Source organism: Mastacembelus armatus, unplaced genomic scaffold, assembly GCF_900324485.2.
Source record: "Mastacembelus armatus unplaced genomic scaffold, fMasArm1.2, whole genome shotgun sequence".
In the NCBI taxonomy this organism is placed as follows: domain Eukaryota; kingdom Metazoa; phylum Chordata; class Actinopteri; order Synbranchiformes; family Mastacembelidae; genus Mastacembelus; species Mastacembelus armatus.
The window spans coordinates 1,753,428-1,772,586 of record NW_022872939.1 but is presented as its reverse complement, the minus strand read 5'-3'; the positions used below and the strand labels follow the sequence as shown (position 1 = coordinate 1,772,586).

The following is a 19,159-nucleotide window of genomic DNA, read 5'->3' as shown; positions in this document are numbered from 1 at the left end:
CTCTATTAGTGATGAATAGTATGCAGTTCTGGCTTTACGGAGAGCTTTTTTTTAATATGTTAATAGACTGTTTTTCCAGGCTAGAAAAATTTCCTCTAAATTTGTGGAACGCCACTTTTTTTCCAGCCTTCGTGATGCCTGCTTTAAGGTACGAATATGTAAATTATACCATGTGGCTTATCTTCTTTGATTCACTAACTTCTTTTTCAGAGGGGCCACAGTATCAAGCATTTCACGCAGTGAGGCTACAGCATTGTCAACAATATGATCAATTTCGTAGGGAGTGGGATTGAGGCAGCTGCCCTCCACTGTGTTCGTACTTGGCATAGATGTAAATAAAGATGGAATCATTTTCTTAAATTTATTAACATCATTGTCGGATAAACATCTGCTGTAGTGGAATTTTCTTCCAAACGCTGCATGATCCATCATCTTAAATTCAAAAGTTATTAAAGAATAATAATTAATATTCAGCTGACACTGATGGTTTTACAGGAGAAATGATGCAAAGCAGCAACTGAGTGATTTGTGTCTCCTCTCCAGTTGAAGGGACAAAGTGTGTGTGAAGTGACGTGGATTCGGCAGCATGGATCAGTGTGAGGATAGACAGGGGGGAGGCCGTCCCTCTAAACCAAGTCTGTGTGGGGACCATGAGAGCCAGACCGAAGCTCAGAGGTGAGATGAGGATCTGTCAGAATCCAGGACTCTTCTCCATGTCAGAGCTCAGCACCCAACATCACTGTTCAATCATTATTTATTCTCACTGCTCTGTGTTTTGTTCAAGGCCAGAGCAGCACAACAGACCAGGATCTTCTAGACCTGGACCTGATTCTGACCCTGAAACCAGCGTTGTGTCCATGATGAGTGATGGATCCATGGAGCCTCCTCTGCAATTCAGACAATCTGCTGATAGAAGAAAACAATTTAAAATTGACCAAAGGTTGGTTCAGACAGACACAATTTGTGTGTTAATTAAAAGACTGAACATACTGTATTTTCATCAGTTTTATCCAACATGCACATTTATCAGCACTGTCTTTGTTTCAGCAACCAGCAACAGAGACCAGACTCTCTTGAACCCAGCTGTGTGTCCCTCAAGAGTGACTGGTCAAAGGGTCGTCTAATAGACTTTAAAGGAGGAAGTCCAGCTGCTGATCAAATGTAAGCTGTAACTTTCAGTCAGAGTTCAGTTTTTTCTGATCTTTTATACTGGGAGCTGCCCAGTGCAACCACTCTGACACGCGCAGACATTGGCTGTAGGTGCCTTGGTCCAGGACTGAACCAAACTGAGATGAAAGCTATAAACAGCTGCAACCTGAGCTGCTGATTCTCAGTGGGATCAGCAGGACTAGTAAAGCTTACCACTAGAGGGACACATCTGATTCATTGTTTACATCCAAGTCTCACTTTCTGGACCTTTAGCTTGTATTGGTCTCTGTGTGGACAGAGATCATGTGAGGTCATTCTTCATGATTCCTCCACAGAGTGGACCATGAAAGCTCAGAGGTTCCCAGTGCTCAGTCTGCCCAGCAGCATCCGACGCAGCCGGACTCCATATTTATGGTCTGTACATGTACAACTACTGCTTTGACATCTGTTCTGTTAACAGTCATCTCCATGTTGCACTTCTTACACCAGGGTCCAACATGGACCTGAGGTTTGGGGGCCATCATTTTAGTTGGTATTTATACAGTTCTCTGTTCCAGCTGCTGGAGAACCACATTGTCACTTTTGTGAAGAATGAGCTGAAGAAGATGTAGAAGGTTCTGACTTCAGGTTACCCAGAGAGTCAGAGGGAGGATGAGGAGGTGTTGGACGGTCAGGATGAAGAGCAGAGGAGGAGCAGCAGAGAAGCATTTCTGAATATCACACTGAACATCCTGAGGGCAATGAAGCAGGAGGAGCTGGCCGACTGTCTGCAAAGAAGTAAGAGGATTTCTATAAAGGTTTAACATGATGGATAAACCCCATATGTGGCATTTCCAAAGTGATAGTCATGTTTCTCTATCACTTTGAATCAATCTGTATCTTCATTCTTTAAGGAAATGTTTCTTTGCCTGTTCTTTCAGAATCTCCTTCCATGTGTCAACGTCAACTCAAGTCCAACCTACAGAAGAAGTTCCAGTGTGTGTTTGAGGGGGTCGCTAAAGCAGGAAGCCCAACCCTTCTGAACCAGATCTACACAGAGCTCTACATCACAGAGGGAGGGGCTGCAGAGGTCAATGAGGAACATGAGGTCAGACAGATTGATCCAGCATCCAGGAAACTAGACAGACCAGAAATAACCATCAGACAAGAAGACATCTTTACTGGAAGACATGGACCAATCAGAACAGTGATGACAAAGGGAGTGGCTGGCATTGGGAAAACATTCTTAACACAGAAGTTCACTCTGGACTGGGCTGAAGACAAAGCCAACCAGGACATCCAGTTCACATTTCCTTTCACTTTCAGGCAGCTGAATGTGCTGAAAGAGAAAAAGTACAGCTTGGTGGAACTGGTTCATCAGTTCTTTACTGAAACCAAAGGAATCTGCAAGTTTGAAGACTTCCAGGTTGTCTTTATTTTTGACGGTCTGGATGAGTGTCGCCTTCATCTGGACTTCCACAACACTCAGATCCTGACTGATGCTACAGAGTCCACCTCAGTGGATGTGCTGTTGACAAACCTTATCAGTGGAAAACTGCTTCCTTCCGCTCAACTCTGGATAACCACACGACCTGCAGCAGCCAATCAGATCCCTCCTGAGTGTGTCGACATGGTGACAGAGGTCAGAGGGTTCACCGACCCACAGAAGGAGCAGTACTTCAGGAAGAGGTTCACAGATAATGATCAGGCCAGTACAATCATTTCCCACATCAAGACTTCACGAAGTCTCCACATCATGTGCCACATCCCAGTCTTCTGCTGGATCACTGCTACAGTTCTGGAGGATCTGTTGAAAGCCAGAGAGACAGGACAGCTGCCCAAGACCCTGACTGAGATGTACATCCACTTCCTAGTGGTTCAGACCAAAGTAAAGAACATCAAATATAATGGAGGAGTTGGAGCAGATCCACACTGGAGTCCAGAGAACAGGAAGATGGTTGAGTGTCTAGGAAAACTGGCTTTTGAGCAGCTGCAGAAAGGCAATGTGATCTTCTATGAATCCGACCTGACAGAGTGTTGCATTGATCTCAGAGCAGCCTCAGTGTACTCAGGACTATTCACACAGATCTTTAAAGAGGAGAGAGGACTGTACGAGGACCAGGTGTTCTGCTTCATCCATCTGAGTGTTCAGGAGTTTCTGGCTGCTCTTCATGTCCATCTGACTTTCATCAACTCTGGAGTCAATTTGCTGTCAGAGGATCAAATAACGTCCCAGATGCCTGAAACAAGAAGAGACCAATCTGCAGAGAAACTCTTCTACCAGAGTGCTGTGGACAAGACGTTACACAGTCCAAATGGACACCTGGACTTGTTCCTGCGGTTCCTCCTGGGCCTTTCACTCCAGACCAATCAGATTCTCCTACACGGCCTGTTAACACAGACAGGTAATGATGCTCAGACTGATCAGAAAACAGTCCAGTACATCAAAACCAAATTCAGTCAGAATCTGTCTCCAGAGAGAAGCATCAACCTGTTCCACTGTCTGAATGAACTGAAGGATCGTTCTCTAGTGGAGGAGATCCAACAGTTCCTGAGATCAGGGAAACGCTCCAAAGAAGAACTGTCTCCTGCTCAGTTGTCAGCTCTGGTCTTCATCTTACTGTCATCAGAACAAGACCTGGACGTGTTTGACCTGAAGAAATACTCTGCTTCAGAGGAGGCTCTTCTGAGGCTGCTGCCAGTGGTCAGTCTTTCCAAGAAAGTCCTGTAAGTCTTTAGACAGTTGGATTCATTCATCGTTACAAAAAGTCCATGAGATGGACTCAACTCAAGAGAAAAAGAAATAAATCCAGATTTGCCTTTTCTCTGTTATTTGCTCTGCAGGCTGAGTGGCTGTAACCTGTCAGAGAGAAGCTGTGAAGCTCTGGCCTCAGTTCTCAGCTTCCAGTCTTCCACTCTGAGAGAGCTGGACCTGAGTAACAATGACGTGCAGGACTCAGGAGTGAGGCTGGTCTCTGATGGACTCAGGAGTCCACACTGTAAACTGCATACTCTCAGGTCAGGATTCATCAACCTGTTTGACTGATGCCCAATTAAAATCTGATTGACATAAGTGGATAAACAGCTGTAACCTGTGTGAGACTATGTCTGCTGATACAATTTGTCCCACAATGTTTTACTTTAACTTTAGCAGGACTTTCTGGACTGGAATTTTCCATCATTTTATGTTTGTGGCTGGGTTATGAAATTTCATAGATGATTTCAATTTACATTATTTCTTTATTTCTTTTTTATTTATTTAAACTTTATTTAACCCAATAGAAACCTCACTGAGATTAAAAATCTCTTTTTCAAGACTGATCAAGACCAAAATGGTTCTATAACATAAAAAGTAATATCAGAAAAAAAACATTACCTCCCAACAAACAAACACAACGTACAAAAATAAAAAACATAAGATTAATCTATACAAATTTAAAACAGTCACATTGTCCAGAGAGTTAATTCTCAATCTTTCAAAATAAACTTAAAGTTCCCCAGTGTAACCAACTCTGAGGGTTTCAAATCTTTCTGAATATCATTCCAGGAGAAAAATGCTGCCTATGTAAAAGCTTTAATGTTTGGAACAGACATTTGTATAGTGTTATGAGAGTGAAAGTTATATTGACTTTGAATTCTACACATATGTGAAGATAAATAGCAGGGCACCAGCCAAAGAATGGATTTATATTTAAAAATTTACTATGGCCATCGTTGCAGACAGACAAAGATGGCCATGAGTATGGAGTACATGATTTCCACAGCCAGTGACACATAATACAGAATGATACACAGCATGCAGCTTACTCGGTTACTGAACAGGTACATTCATGTAGGTAAATCACTGTAGTCTAACAGAGATAAAAACGTTACTGAGAAGTGTTTTATATACAGGGACCAGTTCAATTTCAACCCCAAGTCGTTCGATTGTAATCCTTTACAACTTGAAAATAACATAAGCTTTGTCTGTAAGATTTGTATGTATTAAGCACTAACTTCAGCTGGGTCAAACAGGACTGAACAACATCAAAAGCAGACTGCAAGAATTGAAATGAAGGGCACAAGCAATAGATACCTGTTATCTGAATAAAAATGAAAAGCAGCATTTGAAAGATTGTCACAAACATAATTCACATATAAAGAAAAAAGTAGCAGCTCTAGTATAAAACCCTGGGGGACACCTTTTGATATAGAAAGAAAGGATAAAAAAAATACCCCAAAATGAACACACTATCATTATCACACTATTATCAGGTTGGCACTAAAACAACAAAGAAAAACAGACAGTATTCAGAGAGGTTCCAAGTCATTTCTGACAGTTTGCACACAGCAGCATCATCCAAAAATCTTCCATGTGTGTTGTTTTGTGTTTCACAGGCTGTCAGGCTGTTTGGTCACAGAGGAAGGCTGTGCTTCTCTGGCCTCAGCTCTGACCTCCCACCCCTCCCATCTGAGAGAGCTGGACCTGACCTACAACCATCCAGGAGAGTCAGGAGCGAGGCTCTTGTCTGCTGGACTGAAGGATCCACACTGGAGACTGGACACTCTCAGGTATGGAGAGATCTGCTGGTAACAGTGATAAAGAATATTGTGTTATGGATCAAATGTCCTAGTGGAAACAATAAGGGTCCATTGATAGAGCCTTGGGGAAGACCACGACTGGACACTCTCAGGTCTGGAGAGGTCTGACAGGAAGAGCTGCAAACATTTTCTCTGTACTTTGGCTTCATTGATGATTTGAGTCTTATATGAGCAATAGCACATGTAGTAATCACTAGTTTGTGCTGACCTGAGCCCCGCGTCCTTTCAGGGTGGAGCCTGGTGGAGTCCAGTGGTTGAGACCAGGTCTGAAGAAATGTAAGTGTGTTTTTAATGAGGTTCATGACAACACTGCAGCTCACACTCAACCAGGTGACAGATGAGTAACTCCAGCTGTTACTGTGTCTTGTTCTCTCCATCAGATTCCTGTGAACTCACAATTGACACAAACACACTGAACATAAAACTACAATTGTCTGACAACAATAGGAAGGTGACTTGGGTGGAGGAGGATCAGTCATATCCTGATCATCCAGACAGATTTGACCACTGGCCTCAGCTGCTGTGTAGTAATGGTCTGACTGGTCGCTGTTACTGGGAGCTGGAGTGGGAAGGAAACGTGATTATATCAGTGAGTTACAGAGGAATCAAAAGGAAAGGAGCCAGTGACGACTCTGAGTTTGGATACAATGATCAGTCCTGGAGTATGAGATGCTCAGATGCTGGTTACTATGTCTTGCACAATAATGAACACACATCTGTCTCCCCATCTTTCTCATCCTCTGGTAGAGTAGCAGTGTATGTGGACTGGCCTGCTGGCACTCTGTCCTTCTATACAGTCACCTCTGACACACTGATCCACATCCACACCTACAACACCACATTCAAGGAGCCTCTGTATCCTGGGTTTAAAGCCTGGCGTGATTCCTCAGTGTCTCTGTGTCCAGAATAGAAGACAGAGTCTCCTTTTGTAACAGAAACTTTCTGACTGTTGAACAGAAAATTCAGTATCAAAGTTCACTCACACAGATTCATGGAGTCGGTTTCTTTTTGAAATAGTTGATTCCTGGTAAATCTTCTTATTCCAGAAGATGAAAATGATTATTCCAGGACAGACATGAGCGTGAATATAAGTATGTTGTGTATCTCTAAAGTTCAGCTGCAGTTTGCTGCAGATGTAACAAATTTTGACATCAATGAGGAATTACTGAGCTGAGACCAACGTCCACAATGATTCCAGAGATTCAGAGATTATTATTATTTTATATTACAGGTGTTGTGTTACCAGCTGCAACATTGACGTAATGAACACAATAACGCATCAATAATTATAATCCAATAATATCACATATAGTGGGTACAGAAAGTATTCAGACCCCTTTAAATTTTTCACTCTTTGTGTCATTGCAGCCATTTGCCAAAATCAAAAAAGTTAATTTTATTTCTCATTAATGTACACTCAGCACCCCACCTTGACAGAAAAAAACAGAAATGTAGAAATTTGCAAATTTATTAAAAAAGAAAAACTGAAATATCACATGGTCATAAGTATTCAGAAAGAATTATTCAAAAGAATTTCTGCAGCACTCAAGGTTCCTAAGAGCCCAGTGGCCTCCATAATCCTCAAATGGAAAAAGTTTGGGACAACCAGAACTCTTCCTAGACCTGGCCGTCCAGCCAAACTGAGCAATCGTGGGAGAAGAGCCTTGGTGAGAGAGGTAAAGAGGAACCCAAAGATCACTGTGGCTGAGCTCGAGAGATGCAGTAGGGAGATGGGAGAAAGTTCCACAAAGTCAACTATCACTGCAGCCCTCCACCAGTCGGGGGTTTATGGCAGAGTGGCCCGATGGAAGCCTCTCGTCAGTGCAAGACACATGAAAGCCCGCATAGAGTTTGCCAAAAAACACATGAAGGACTCCAAGACTATGAGAAATAAGATTTTCTGGTCTGATGAGACCAAGATTGAACTTTTTGGCATTAATTCTAAGCGGTATGTGTGGAGAAAACCAGGCACTGCTCATCACCTGCCCAATACAATCCCTACAGTGAAACATGGTGGTGGGAGCATCATGTTGTGGGGGTGTTTTTCAGCTGCAGGGACAGGACGACTGGTTGCAATTGAAGGAAAGATGAATGCGGCCAAGTACAGAGATATCCTGGAAGAAAACGTCTTCCAGAGTGCTCAGGACCTCAGACTGGGCCGAAGGTTCACCTTTCAACAGGACAATGACCCTAAGCACACAGCTAAAATAACAAAGGAATGGCTTCGGAACAACTCTGTGACCGTTCTTGACTGGCCCAGCCAGAGCCCTGACCTAAACCCAATTGAGCATCTCTGGAGAGACCTGAAAATGGCTGTCCACCAACGTTCACCATCCAACCTGACAGAACTGGAGAGGATCTGCAAGGAAGAATGGCAGAGGTTCCCCAAATCCAGGTGTGAAAAACTTGTTGCATCATTCCCAAGAAGACTCATGGCTGTACTAGCTCAAAAGGGTGCTTCTACTCAATACTGAGCACAGGGTCTGAATACTTATGACCATGTGATATTTCAGTTTTTCTTTTTTAATAAATTTGCAAAAATTTCTACATTTCTGTTTTTTTCTGTCAAGATGGGGTGCTGAGTGTACATTAATGAGAAATAAAATGAACTTTTTTGATTTTGGCAAATGGCTGCAATGACAAAAAGAGTGAAAATTTTAAAGGGGTCTGAATACTTTCCGTACCCACTGTACAGTCACGTGAAATGGGCCATTCTGCACAATGACTACTTTACTTTGGATACTTCAAATACATTTGGATGCTGATACTTTTGGACTTTTACTGAAGTATCATTTGGAATGCAGGACTTTTATTTACAACATATTTCTACAGGATAGCTTTCACTGCCTTATTTTGATTTTGTTGTCATTAGGTGTGCAACAGCTCCGTGACCCGTGGATTGAAAAAACTCATTTTTTAAAGTTATAGATTAATCCTAAATTTTTAACGATCGCAGAAAAGGTTTTTGTCTGCCAATATTTCTTTTTAAGTAATTAATTACACAGATTTTATTTTGGTTAAAACCAGAAGTTCCTTGCTGTACTGTAAAAAATGGAAAGCCTCCTCCCCTTTTTTGCTGATCCGTGACTCAAAAACCGTAATGTGATCTGAACCGTGAGTTTTGTGATCCGTTGCACCACTAGTGATCATGATGCGTTTTCTTTTATCACTTAGGATTTGATCTGTATGCTAACTCAGCTTCGTATGTGTTATCTCTTTTCACTTGACTGGTTTGTATGCACAGTCAAGCCTGAAATTGTTACGTGCTGAGGTGCTGACAGGAGGAAGCAGTGACAGGACCCAATTGCAGGACAGAAAAGTTTAATTATTTACCTGGAAACGCCAGGGATCAGGAAATAAACAAACACTCTAACAAAGACCAGCTTCCGTCCACACGGGTTAACACAGGTTAACACAGGTTAACATAGGTTAAATAGGTTAATGCTTCTGCACAGAACAAAGGAACACCAGCAGTATATATAGCCGGCAGAGAAACCAAGTAATTGGACACAGGTGGGAATAATCAGTGACCAACCTAAAGCTGCCGGGGACCGATGCAGGGGGAAAACAGGAAGCCCTTTCAGCATAAAGGTCCCCGGCAGGAAGTCCCAAAAGGGGACTCATAACAGAAATTATTCATACCCCTGGCAAATTACAATTACTTTTATTCAATCAGCAAGTTTTTTCTTGATTAGAAATGACACAGGTGTCTCCCAGAAGAAAATAAAACAATGTTCAAGAGGCATCATTGTGGAAAAAATTATTACTCATATTTTATTTACATTTGAACAAAAAGTAGCATGTGAATAAAAGTAACTTTAAGTCAGAATTTGCCTGGGGTATAATTTCGGGCTTGACTGTATGTATGTGCTTAATTTGGAAATTATCTTGAAATAGTAATTCACTATAAATAAACTTGTTTTTGCTGTTGGGATTTTTACTCTGTGGGATTTCACCTGTTATTGCAGTAAAGGATCTGAGGACTAGTTATCAGCTAGTTCAGAAAAAAACATCACTACCATTTAGATACCCCCTCCTTTTTGTGCACAAGGCTGAAAAATGCACACCCAAATTATACTAGCTGTTGTCTTTACATTTTAAGGGTTATATTGATGATCTTGGTATCATGGGAAAGGAAACACTTTGTAGTTTATTGTCAAAAAGTTAGAATATGGTTAGGCCATACTTTACTAAAGTTATACAGACACAAACTTGATAAAAATTACTGAATAATCTTCGCCTAATTTTTGTGTGTGTTTTGGACTATAAAGCCTAAATGTAGGTTGTTCTGGTCATTCTAGTGACAGAATGGGGTAAAAGCAGAATGGGAGGCAGAGCCTTTAGTTATCAAGCTCCTCTCCTATGGAACCAGCTCCCAGCCTGGGTTCAGGAGGCAGACACTCTCTATACTTTTAAGGCTAGACTTAAAACCTTCCTCTTTGACAAAGCATATAGTTAGGGCTGGCTTCAGGCAACCCTGAACCATCCCTTAGTTATGCTGCTATAGGCCTAGACTGCCCGAGGACCATTGGTGCACTGAGCTTCCCTACCCTAACCCCCCCACCCCTTCCCTTCCCTTCCCCTCCCCTCTCTTCTCTCCTCCCACCTCATGTATATTCCACCATTGAATGTTACTAACCTTGTGCTCTCTCTCTCCCCTAGTTTGTGCTCTCTCCCTCTCTCTCTGTTCTCTCTGTACCTTCTGCAGGTGTCCCTGGTCCTGGAGCTGTATATCGCTGATGTGCAGTTACTGGTCCCACCAACCTGCAGTGTCTATTTGTTGTTTATTGTTGCTGTTCTTTTCTTTCTGCTCTATCCACTCACCCCAACCAGTCGAGGCAGATGGCCGCCCAAACTGAGCCCGGTTCTGCTGGAGGTTTTTTCTTCCGTTAAAGGGAGTTTTTCCTCTCCACTGTCGCCAAGTGCTTGCTCATAAGGGAATTGTTGGGTTTTTAGTTTTAGTTTTTGTAAAGTGCCTTGAGATGATTTGTATTGTGATTTGGTGCTATACAAATAAAATTGAATTGAATTGAATTGAATAGAATGGAATGAATGTTACACTTGTGGACCAATACACGTCCAGATTTTGTCACAAAGGAGCTAAAATCCAACTTTCTGCATTGTGTTTTGTAAGACTATGTCAAGGAGGACCTTATTGTACCATTTGGACAGTCCAACATTGCCACAATGTAACCAGATAACTCTATGGATGTTTGGAAATGTAGGAGGAACCTAGAAACGAAACAAAAAACACGGACGATCCTTCACAAACATCGCTTCAAACATTAATAAAATATACAAATATATAATTTTTTCACTGGGGGAATGCGAAGTGTGTAACATCTAAAGTAGCTTACATGTAGTTTTAGTACATTCAGAACTACACAGTATTACTAGTACTATGTGCTTTTATTTGAACTATAGCACACTTGTAATGTAACAGCTTTTCTTTACTGTAAGATTTGTATGATTGGTATGAATAATTTAGTACAAGAAACAGTTTTAAAACATAACTTTAGGTTAAGGTTTACAAACATACAGACATTAGACCAAATTGACTGTAGCGCACTTTGATGTCACATGGGGTAAACAAGCTCGATTCTGAACAATTATAGATAACGGACTATACAACTGATATACTTTTAAAATGTCTTTTCACAAATATATGATGGACCACAACCATATAATAGTGTGCCTGTCAGAAATGAGAGCGAGCATGGCAGCTGGGAATAATAAACAACAGACAGCTGTAGTGTCATGAGAATGAGTCCAGTTCAACAAGTAAATAAATTATGGTCGGAAAAGATCAAGGCATCCCACAAGTAGGTACCCTGCCTCTTTTTTTTTGCATACGACCGAACAACACGTAGCTAAATTAATCTAGCTGTTGTTCTTACATTTTAAGAGTTATATTGACAACCTTGGTGCCGTTTGAAGCAAAAGCGTCTCAGTTTTCTATTGGCGCGCTGTAAAATGTGAAATATGATTCCCCTCCCCCTCTAGCGTTGAGCGCTGTTTGCCCAGTGTTGTCAAGGTATTGTACTGTATTTGTAATTTTGTTAAATATTAAGAAACTGTAGTCGCTGTGATTATTCAATCCAAAATTGCTTTATGTCATTTGAATCGTGAGACTTTAAGGTTTTATTAAAGTTTATTTGACTGTATCCACATTTTCCGACGATCTTTTTGTGACATACCTGGACATACAAATATCGGAGCGGATCCGCTCCAGGGGTGACTAAATTAAGTATCACAGAAAAATTAAAAAATACAACTGAAAAACACCAGAAAATCCCAAATAGTAAAACACAACCACTCAATCACAACGGGCAGCAATTTGACAAGTTTTACTTGACGGTTCAAACTGCCACTCATCATTTCTGCCAATTTGTCATGTAAAACTAACATTTCTCCTTTTCATGGGTATTTTCAAAAAAGATTAATTATGAATTTAGAAAAAAATGAAAACCTGTCATATGCTCTAGGTGACTAAAATGCATATTTGTGATATCAAGATTATTTCTCAGAAGAATTCTCTAAAAAGCATACAAAATAAGTAAACATGTAATAACAGTATTTTTAAATGAAACTTTGAACACAGGGATTACAGTATACCACACCTAGGAACACATATATTGTGTACTTTAAAAAGTATACTGAAATATAGCTAAACTTAAATATTGATATAGTATTATATTTTGTAGTGAATTGCACAATTTAAACTAAAAAGTAAAACCATTAACATGCATTTATAACAAAATATACTTACAGATATTTTTTAAGTAGATATTCTTACTTTTTAAAGTGAAGAAATATGCTAAATTATGAATTAAGTAATATCATTTCAATAATATCAATAACTCTTTTATTATTCATGTACTTTGGAGATTCACCAAAAATGTAATTTTACTATGTTTTAACACAACCACATTATATGCTAAAAGTAAAATATAAGTATGAATATATTTCTTTTATATTATATATTATATTGTTTTAAATTATATATATTTATTTTTCACTTGGGTAAAAATACTATCATAACTTATGTGAGAGTCAGACTGTGAGTGGGGGTTAGAGCCTCAGTGTCAGACTGAAGACGCTCCTGGTCCTAGACTGAAGTTAAACCTGATCACTCCTCCCTCTGCTGCCTGAGTGAGAACAGGGAGGGAAGAGTGAACGTGTTCAGACTCGATTTGGAGGTGACAGAGCAGAAAGTGGAGACATGGCTGAGGCAGGTGAGTGTTGATCCAACATTATTCTGATTATTTTACTGTCACAGAGTCTGAGTCTGTTTTATCTCTGTAGACTGTGGAGGAGGAATAGTCACTATAAGCTCCCAACATTGATTGTCTTTTGAACAAAGGTGTGGTGTCAGCCTAAAGTATTTGTTTTCCTTTTATTTTTTCCACGTATTCATGCCCAGAGCCAGGTGGGGGTGGTCTCTGGTCTAATGCAACCAAAGGGGTGCAGAATCCAATGTCATGCATGATATTCTGGTCCCAAGTCCGGGTATATGCAGAGGGTTGTGTCGGGAAGGGCATCCGACGTAAAATTTAAGTCAAAAGGAGGGGAGCTCAGTGCACCGATGGTCCTCGGGCAGTCTAGGCCTATAGCAGCATAACTCAGGGATGGTTCAGGGTTGCCTGAAGCCAGCCCTAACTATGTCAAAGAGGAAGGTTTTAAGTCTAGCCATAAAAGTACAGAGAGTGTCTGCCTCCTGAACCCAGGCTGAGAGCTGGTTCCACAGGAGAGGAGCTTGATAGCTAAAGGCTCTGCCTCCCATTCTGCTTTTGAGAACTCTGGGAACCACAAGTAGGCCTGCACTCTGAGAGCGAAGTGGTCTATTGGGATAATATGGTACTATGAGGTCTTTAAGGTATGAAGGAGCTTGATTATGAAGGGATTTGTATGTGAGAAGAAGGATTTTAAATTCTATTCTATATTTTACAGGGAGCCAATGAAGAGAAGCCAATATAGGAGAAATATGATCTCTCTTGCTAGTTCCTGTCAGGACTCTGGCTGCGGCATTCTGGATTAATTGGAGGCTTTTTATTAAGATATTAGGACATCCAGATAGTAATGAGTTACAGTAATCTAGCCTTGAGGAAACAAACGCATGGACTAGTTTTTCTGCATCATTTTGAGACAGGATGTTCCTAATTTTGGAAATGTTGCGCAGGTGAAAGAATGCAGTTCTAGAAATTTGTTTTATGTGTGAGTTAAAGGACATGTCCTGGTCAAAAATAACTCCAAGGTTTTTTACAGTAGTGCTGGAGGCCAGGGCTATGCCATCTAGAGTAGCTATAATTTTAGAAAAGTTATTTCTGAGATTTTTAGGCCCAAATATAATGACTTCTGTTTTCTCCGAGTTTAAAAGTAAAAAGTTACTGGTCATCCAAGCCTTTATGTCAGTTAGACAGGCTGTGGTCTGATAGCTGCTTAGCAACAGCTTTTTCTAGGATTTTAGAAATAAATGGCAGGTTGGATATTGGTCTATAATTAGCCAAGACACCTGGATCAAGACTAGGCTTTTTGAGTAAAGGTTTGATTACTGCAGTCTTAAAGGCCTGTGGTACGTAGCCTGATACTAGAGATAAATTTACCAAGTCCAATAAAGATGAGTTCATTAATGGCAGGGTGCCTTTAAGCAGTCTAGTCGGGATGGGGTCCAAGAGACACGTTGATGATTTCGATGAAGCAACTACTGATGTAAATTCAGAGAGATCTATGGGAGAGAAGCAGTCTAAACATAACTGAGGTCCTACAGATGATTCAAGAGCTACTGTAGTAAAAGATTTATTTATTGCAGGTATAGGAAGCATCTGCTGAATTTTATCTCTATTAGTTGTGATTTTATTTGTAAAGAAACTCATAAATTCATCACTGCTGAGAGCTAAGGGAACACTGGGCTCAACGGAGCTGTGACTTTTTGTCAGCCTGGCTACAGTGCTGAAAAGAAACCTGGGATTGTTCTTATTTTCCTCTATTAGTGATGAATAGTATGCAGTTCTGGCTTTACGGAGAGCTTTTTTATATGTTAGTAGACTGTTTTTCCAGGCTAGAAAAATTTCCTCTAAGTTTGTGGAACGCCACTTCCTTTCCAGCCTTCGTGATGCCTGCTTTAAGGTACGAACATGTAAATTATACCATGGGGCTAGTCTTCTCTGAATCACTAACTTCTTTTTCAGAGGGGCTACAGAATCAAGCGTTTCACGCAGTGAGGTTACAGCGCTGTCAACAACATGATCAATTTGGTAGGGAGTAGGATTAAGGCAGCTGCCCTCCACTATGTTTATACTTGGCATAGATGCAAATAAAGATGGAATCATTTTCTTAAATTTATTAACAGCGTTGTCGGATAAACATCTGCTGTAGTGGAATTTTCTTCCAGACGCTGCATGATCCATCATTTTAAATTCGAAAGTTATTAAAGAATGATCTGACAAAACAGGATTTGGGGGAAAAATTATTAGATGTTCAATTTCGATGCCATAGGTCAGAACAAGATCAAGGGTGTGATTAAAACAGTGGGTGGGTTTATTAACGTTTTGAATGAAACCAATTGAATCTAATATAGAATTAAATGCAATGCTGAGGCTGTTATTTTCAACATCTACATGAATGTTAAAATCTCCCACTATAATGACTTTATCTGAACTAAGCACTAAATCAGACAGGAAGTCAGGGAATTCAGTTAAAAACTCTGAGTAAGGAACAGGTGGACGGTACAAAATGATAAGTAGAACTGGTTTTTGTGTTTTCCAGTTTGTATGTGAGAGACTAAGAGTGAGGCTCTCAAATGAGTTATAACTGTTCTGAGGATGAAAGTTTAATAAGACTGGAAGATTGCAGCTACTCCTCCACCTCGACCTGTGCTTCGAGGAACATGATAATTTTTATGACTGAGGGGGGTTGATTCATTCAGACTGACATATTCATCCTGCTGTAACCAGGTTTCAGTAAGATAAAGTAGGTCAATTTGGTGATCAGTTACCAAATCATTTACTAACAGAGATTTAGAAGAAAGGGAACTAATATTTAATAATCCACATTTGACAGTTCTGTTTTTCTGTTCAATAAGAGGAGTGGTCTTAATTTTTATTAAGTTTTTACTTCTGTTAACTTCTGATTTATTTGATTTATATGTTCGAGGGGCAGACACAGTCTCTATGTGGTTTGAAGGGGGCGGCGGCTCTAAGGAAACTGCAGAGAAGCGTTTTAGACTGAGTCTCTGCATCTCGGTCCCCACCCTGGATTGTCAGGCTTTAGGTCGGCTAAGAAACTCGGCCAAATTCCTAGAGATGAGAGCTGCACCATTCAAAGTGGGATGGATGCCATCTCTCACTATCAGACCGGGTTTTCCCCAGAAAGTGGCCCAATTGTCTATGAAGCCCACATCGTCATTATCATACTTATAAGCAGATGTTGTGTGTGTTCAATGAAACTCTACGTAGAAAGAAACATATTTTTCTGAAATCATCAACAACAGTAGTAACAACTCACGTGTCCTATTTGCTACAGTACCCTCCATCTGCATTGCCATTGGAACTAATTTTAACATCTAAATGTAATGAATTTGCATTATTTTTTAATGACAAGATTCAGCGTATTAAACAAACAATAAATTGCACAAGGCAGATACCAACTCTGCAGCCATCCAGGAGACACTTGGTAGAACTGACACACTTTACACCTGTAAGTGACATAGAAGTTGAAGAGATCATCTCCAGTCTGAGTTCATCCACCTGTTGCCTGAAATCAGTACTAAGCAGTTTGTTACCACAACTCACTCAATTAGTTAATAACGCGTTACAGTCTAGAACATTTCCAAGGGCTTTGAAAATTGCTGTGATCAACCCTCTCCTGAAGAAGAGCAGTCTTGATGCTATGGTACTGAACAACTACCAGCCCATATCAAACCTGCCGTTTTTAGGCAAAATCCTTGAAAAAGTTGTTTACCAACAACTTACTGACTTTCTCATGCTAAACAACTGCTTTGATGATTTTCAGTCAGGTTTTAGGCCCCATCAAGTTCTGAAACTGCCCTCATCGAGGTGACAAATATGCAGCAATAATGTGTCCTACCATAACTATGCAGATGACACTCAGATTTACATTTCACTCACAGCTGGTGAATATGGACCAGTCGATTCACTGTGCCGCTGTATTGAACAGATCACTCGGTGGATGGAAAACAATTCTTTCCAAATAAACAGTGACAAAACTGAAATAATTATCTTTGGGCCACAGAAACAAAGTGAAAGTGTCAGCAGTCACCTCAGGTTTCTTTCTCTAAAATTTAAAAATCAATTTAGAAATCTAGGGGTAATCATGGACTCAGACTTGAATTTTAACAGCCACATTAAATCGATATCATCGTCAGCATTTTATCATCTCAAAAACATTGCCAGAATCAAAGGAACCATGTCTAAATCAGACTTGGAAAGACTCATCCATGCATTTATCTCTAGCAGGTTAGATTACTGTAATGGCCTGTTCACAGGGCTCTCAAAACGAGCTGTAAGGCAGCTGTAGTACATTCAGAACGCTGCTGCTCGGGTCCTGACTAAAACCAGGAAGTACAACCACATTACTCCTGTTCTCAGATCTCTGCACTGGCTTCCTGTCCCTTAGAGAATAGACTTTAAAACACCACTGCTTGTGTATAAGTCTCTTCATGGCTCAGCACCACATTACATCTCTGACATGTTGATGCCATATGGACCATCTCGAAATCTGAGAACATCAGGGACCGGCCTTCTGCTTGTGCCCAGAGTCAGGACAAAACAGGGAGAAGCAGCATTTCAGTTTTATGCAGCTAAAATCTGGAATAGTGTTCCTGATGATGTTAGACAAGCCTCATCTCTGGCAATGTTTAAGTCCAAGCTAAAAAAGCCTTTCTTTTTAGCGTGGCATATAACATATGACAACTGACAGTGTTTTATCCAAAGTGATTTATCTGCACTGTTTCCTTTAATATTAATTTCACTATATTTGATTCTTGCTTATGTATTCTTAACTTGTCTTTTATATCTGTAAAGCACTTTGAATTATTCTCTGTATGAATTGTGCTATATAAATAAACTTGCCTTGCCCTGCTTTGCTGTTGATCGGACTCTGGTTGCTGTGGCGCTAGAGGTTCTGGAGGCTCGGTTTAACTCGGGAGGCTGTGGTAACTCTGGAGGCTGTGAAGTCAGGGGCGGCTTTGGCCACTGTGGCGGCTCGGGCCACTCAGGAAGGACAGGATGAGGATTTAAAGGTGTGAGGGTGGTCTCTTGTCTGTCTGTGTCTTGTGATGTTAGTAACTGAAACAGCTGGATGAGCATTTAAAGGTGTGAGGGTGGTCTCTGGTCTCTCTGTGTCCTGTGATATTAGTAACTGACAGCTGGATGTGGATTTAAAGCTGTGACGGGGGTCTCTGGTCTGTCAGTGTCTTGTGATGTTAGTAACACTGACACAGTTGGATGAGGATTTAAAGGTGTGTGGGTGGTCTCTGGTCTGTCAGTGTCTTGTGATGTTAGTAACTCTGACACAACTGGATATGGATTTAAAGGTTCAATCTGTTTTGTTGTTGTCTTTGTTAGTCATTTTGTATAGGTGAAAACTGTGTGAAAAATGTTTTGTTTTTGTTTTTGTTGTTTTTCTATGTAATAATCTAAAAATATTATGTCAGACCTTGGTCGTCAGGTTCTAGTTGGTCGTCCCAAAAATCAGCCTTAAAGGTCCAGCACACCTACAGTAAAATATTCCAAACGACTGCCTCATTGCCAAATCATACAACACTTTGAAATGATAGTCAACAAGTATGTGTCCTCACATCTGTGTGTGTCTGTGGTTTAATGTGTGTTTGTCTGGGACTGACCTGAACACACTTGTTTGTCCAGACTCAGTGTGTTGTGTTCAATGGTTATACAATGACAGGGGGAACTTTCTGTTTCATCACACGTTTTAAATGACCTCACAACACACAGTTTGAGTGTAGGGTGGGGTCAAAGGTCAAAGCCACAAAAGTGTCAGACTGATGAAAAGCCCATGTTGTATCAGCCTCCTTCATCTTCATCTTCATCTTCCTCCTTCAGCACAGGGAGGAGTGATCAGGTCTGACTTTATTCCAGGACCAGGAGTGTCTTCAGTTTGACACTGAGGCTTTAACCCCCACTAACAGTCTCAGATAAACATGTTGTTACTATAGCGTTTGTCCTGAAGCTTCAACAGGAGAGTCAGGGATCAGACAACAAGGAGGCTTATCAGGCTTCACTTCATTCCTGACAGAGGAGCCACTGTCTTTGACTCAGACTCAGTCCTGGAACACAGACAGTAGAAGCAGCCGTCTACTCGACACAGTATCGATCTTTTGAACCAGATCGCTGACCAGTGTTTTGATCCCTGCTTCAACATGCGTAAAATCACGTGATCGCTGCGAGTGAGGCCTCGTTACGTCACATGACAT

The 19,159-nt window shown here is 40.8% G+C and overlaps 3 protein-coding genes and 1 pseudogene across 3 annotated transcripts in view; 3 read left to right on the top strand and 1 right to left on the bottom strand.

The window, feature by feature from the left end:
- LOC113137743 (NACHT, LRR and PYD domains-containing protein 12-like) overlaps positions 1–19,159 on the top strand; it is an 884,868-nt gene that overhangs the window by 2,222 nt on the left and 863,487 nt on the right. The window lies entirely within an intron of this gene.
- LOC113137738 (zinc finger protein 208-like) overlaps positions 1–19,159 on the bottom strand; it is an 852,137-nt pseudogene that overhangs the window by 95,231 nt on the left and 737,747 nt on the right.
- Positions 1–19,159, top strand: part of LOC113137744 (zinc finger protein 665-like) — a 323,439-nt gene that overhangs the window by 221,907 nt on the left and 82,373 nt on the right. The window lies entirely within an intron of this gene.
- On the top strand, positions 520–6,681 carry LOC113137740 (NLR family CARD domain-containing protein 3-like). Its single transcript, XM_026319567.1, is given in 10 exon segments — positions 520–675; positions 785–940; positions 1,048–1,161; positions 1,485–1,563; positions 1,707–1,926; positions 2,070–3,855; positions 3,973–4,146; positions 5,506–5,679; positions 5,939–5,985; positions 6,090–6,681. Coding segments are annotated over 10 exon segments (3,369 nt in total). The 5' UTR covers positions 520–586; the 3' UTR covers positions 6,620–6,681.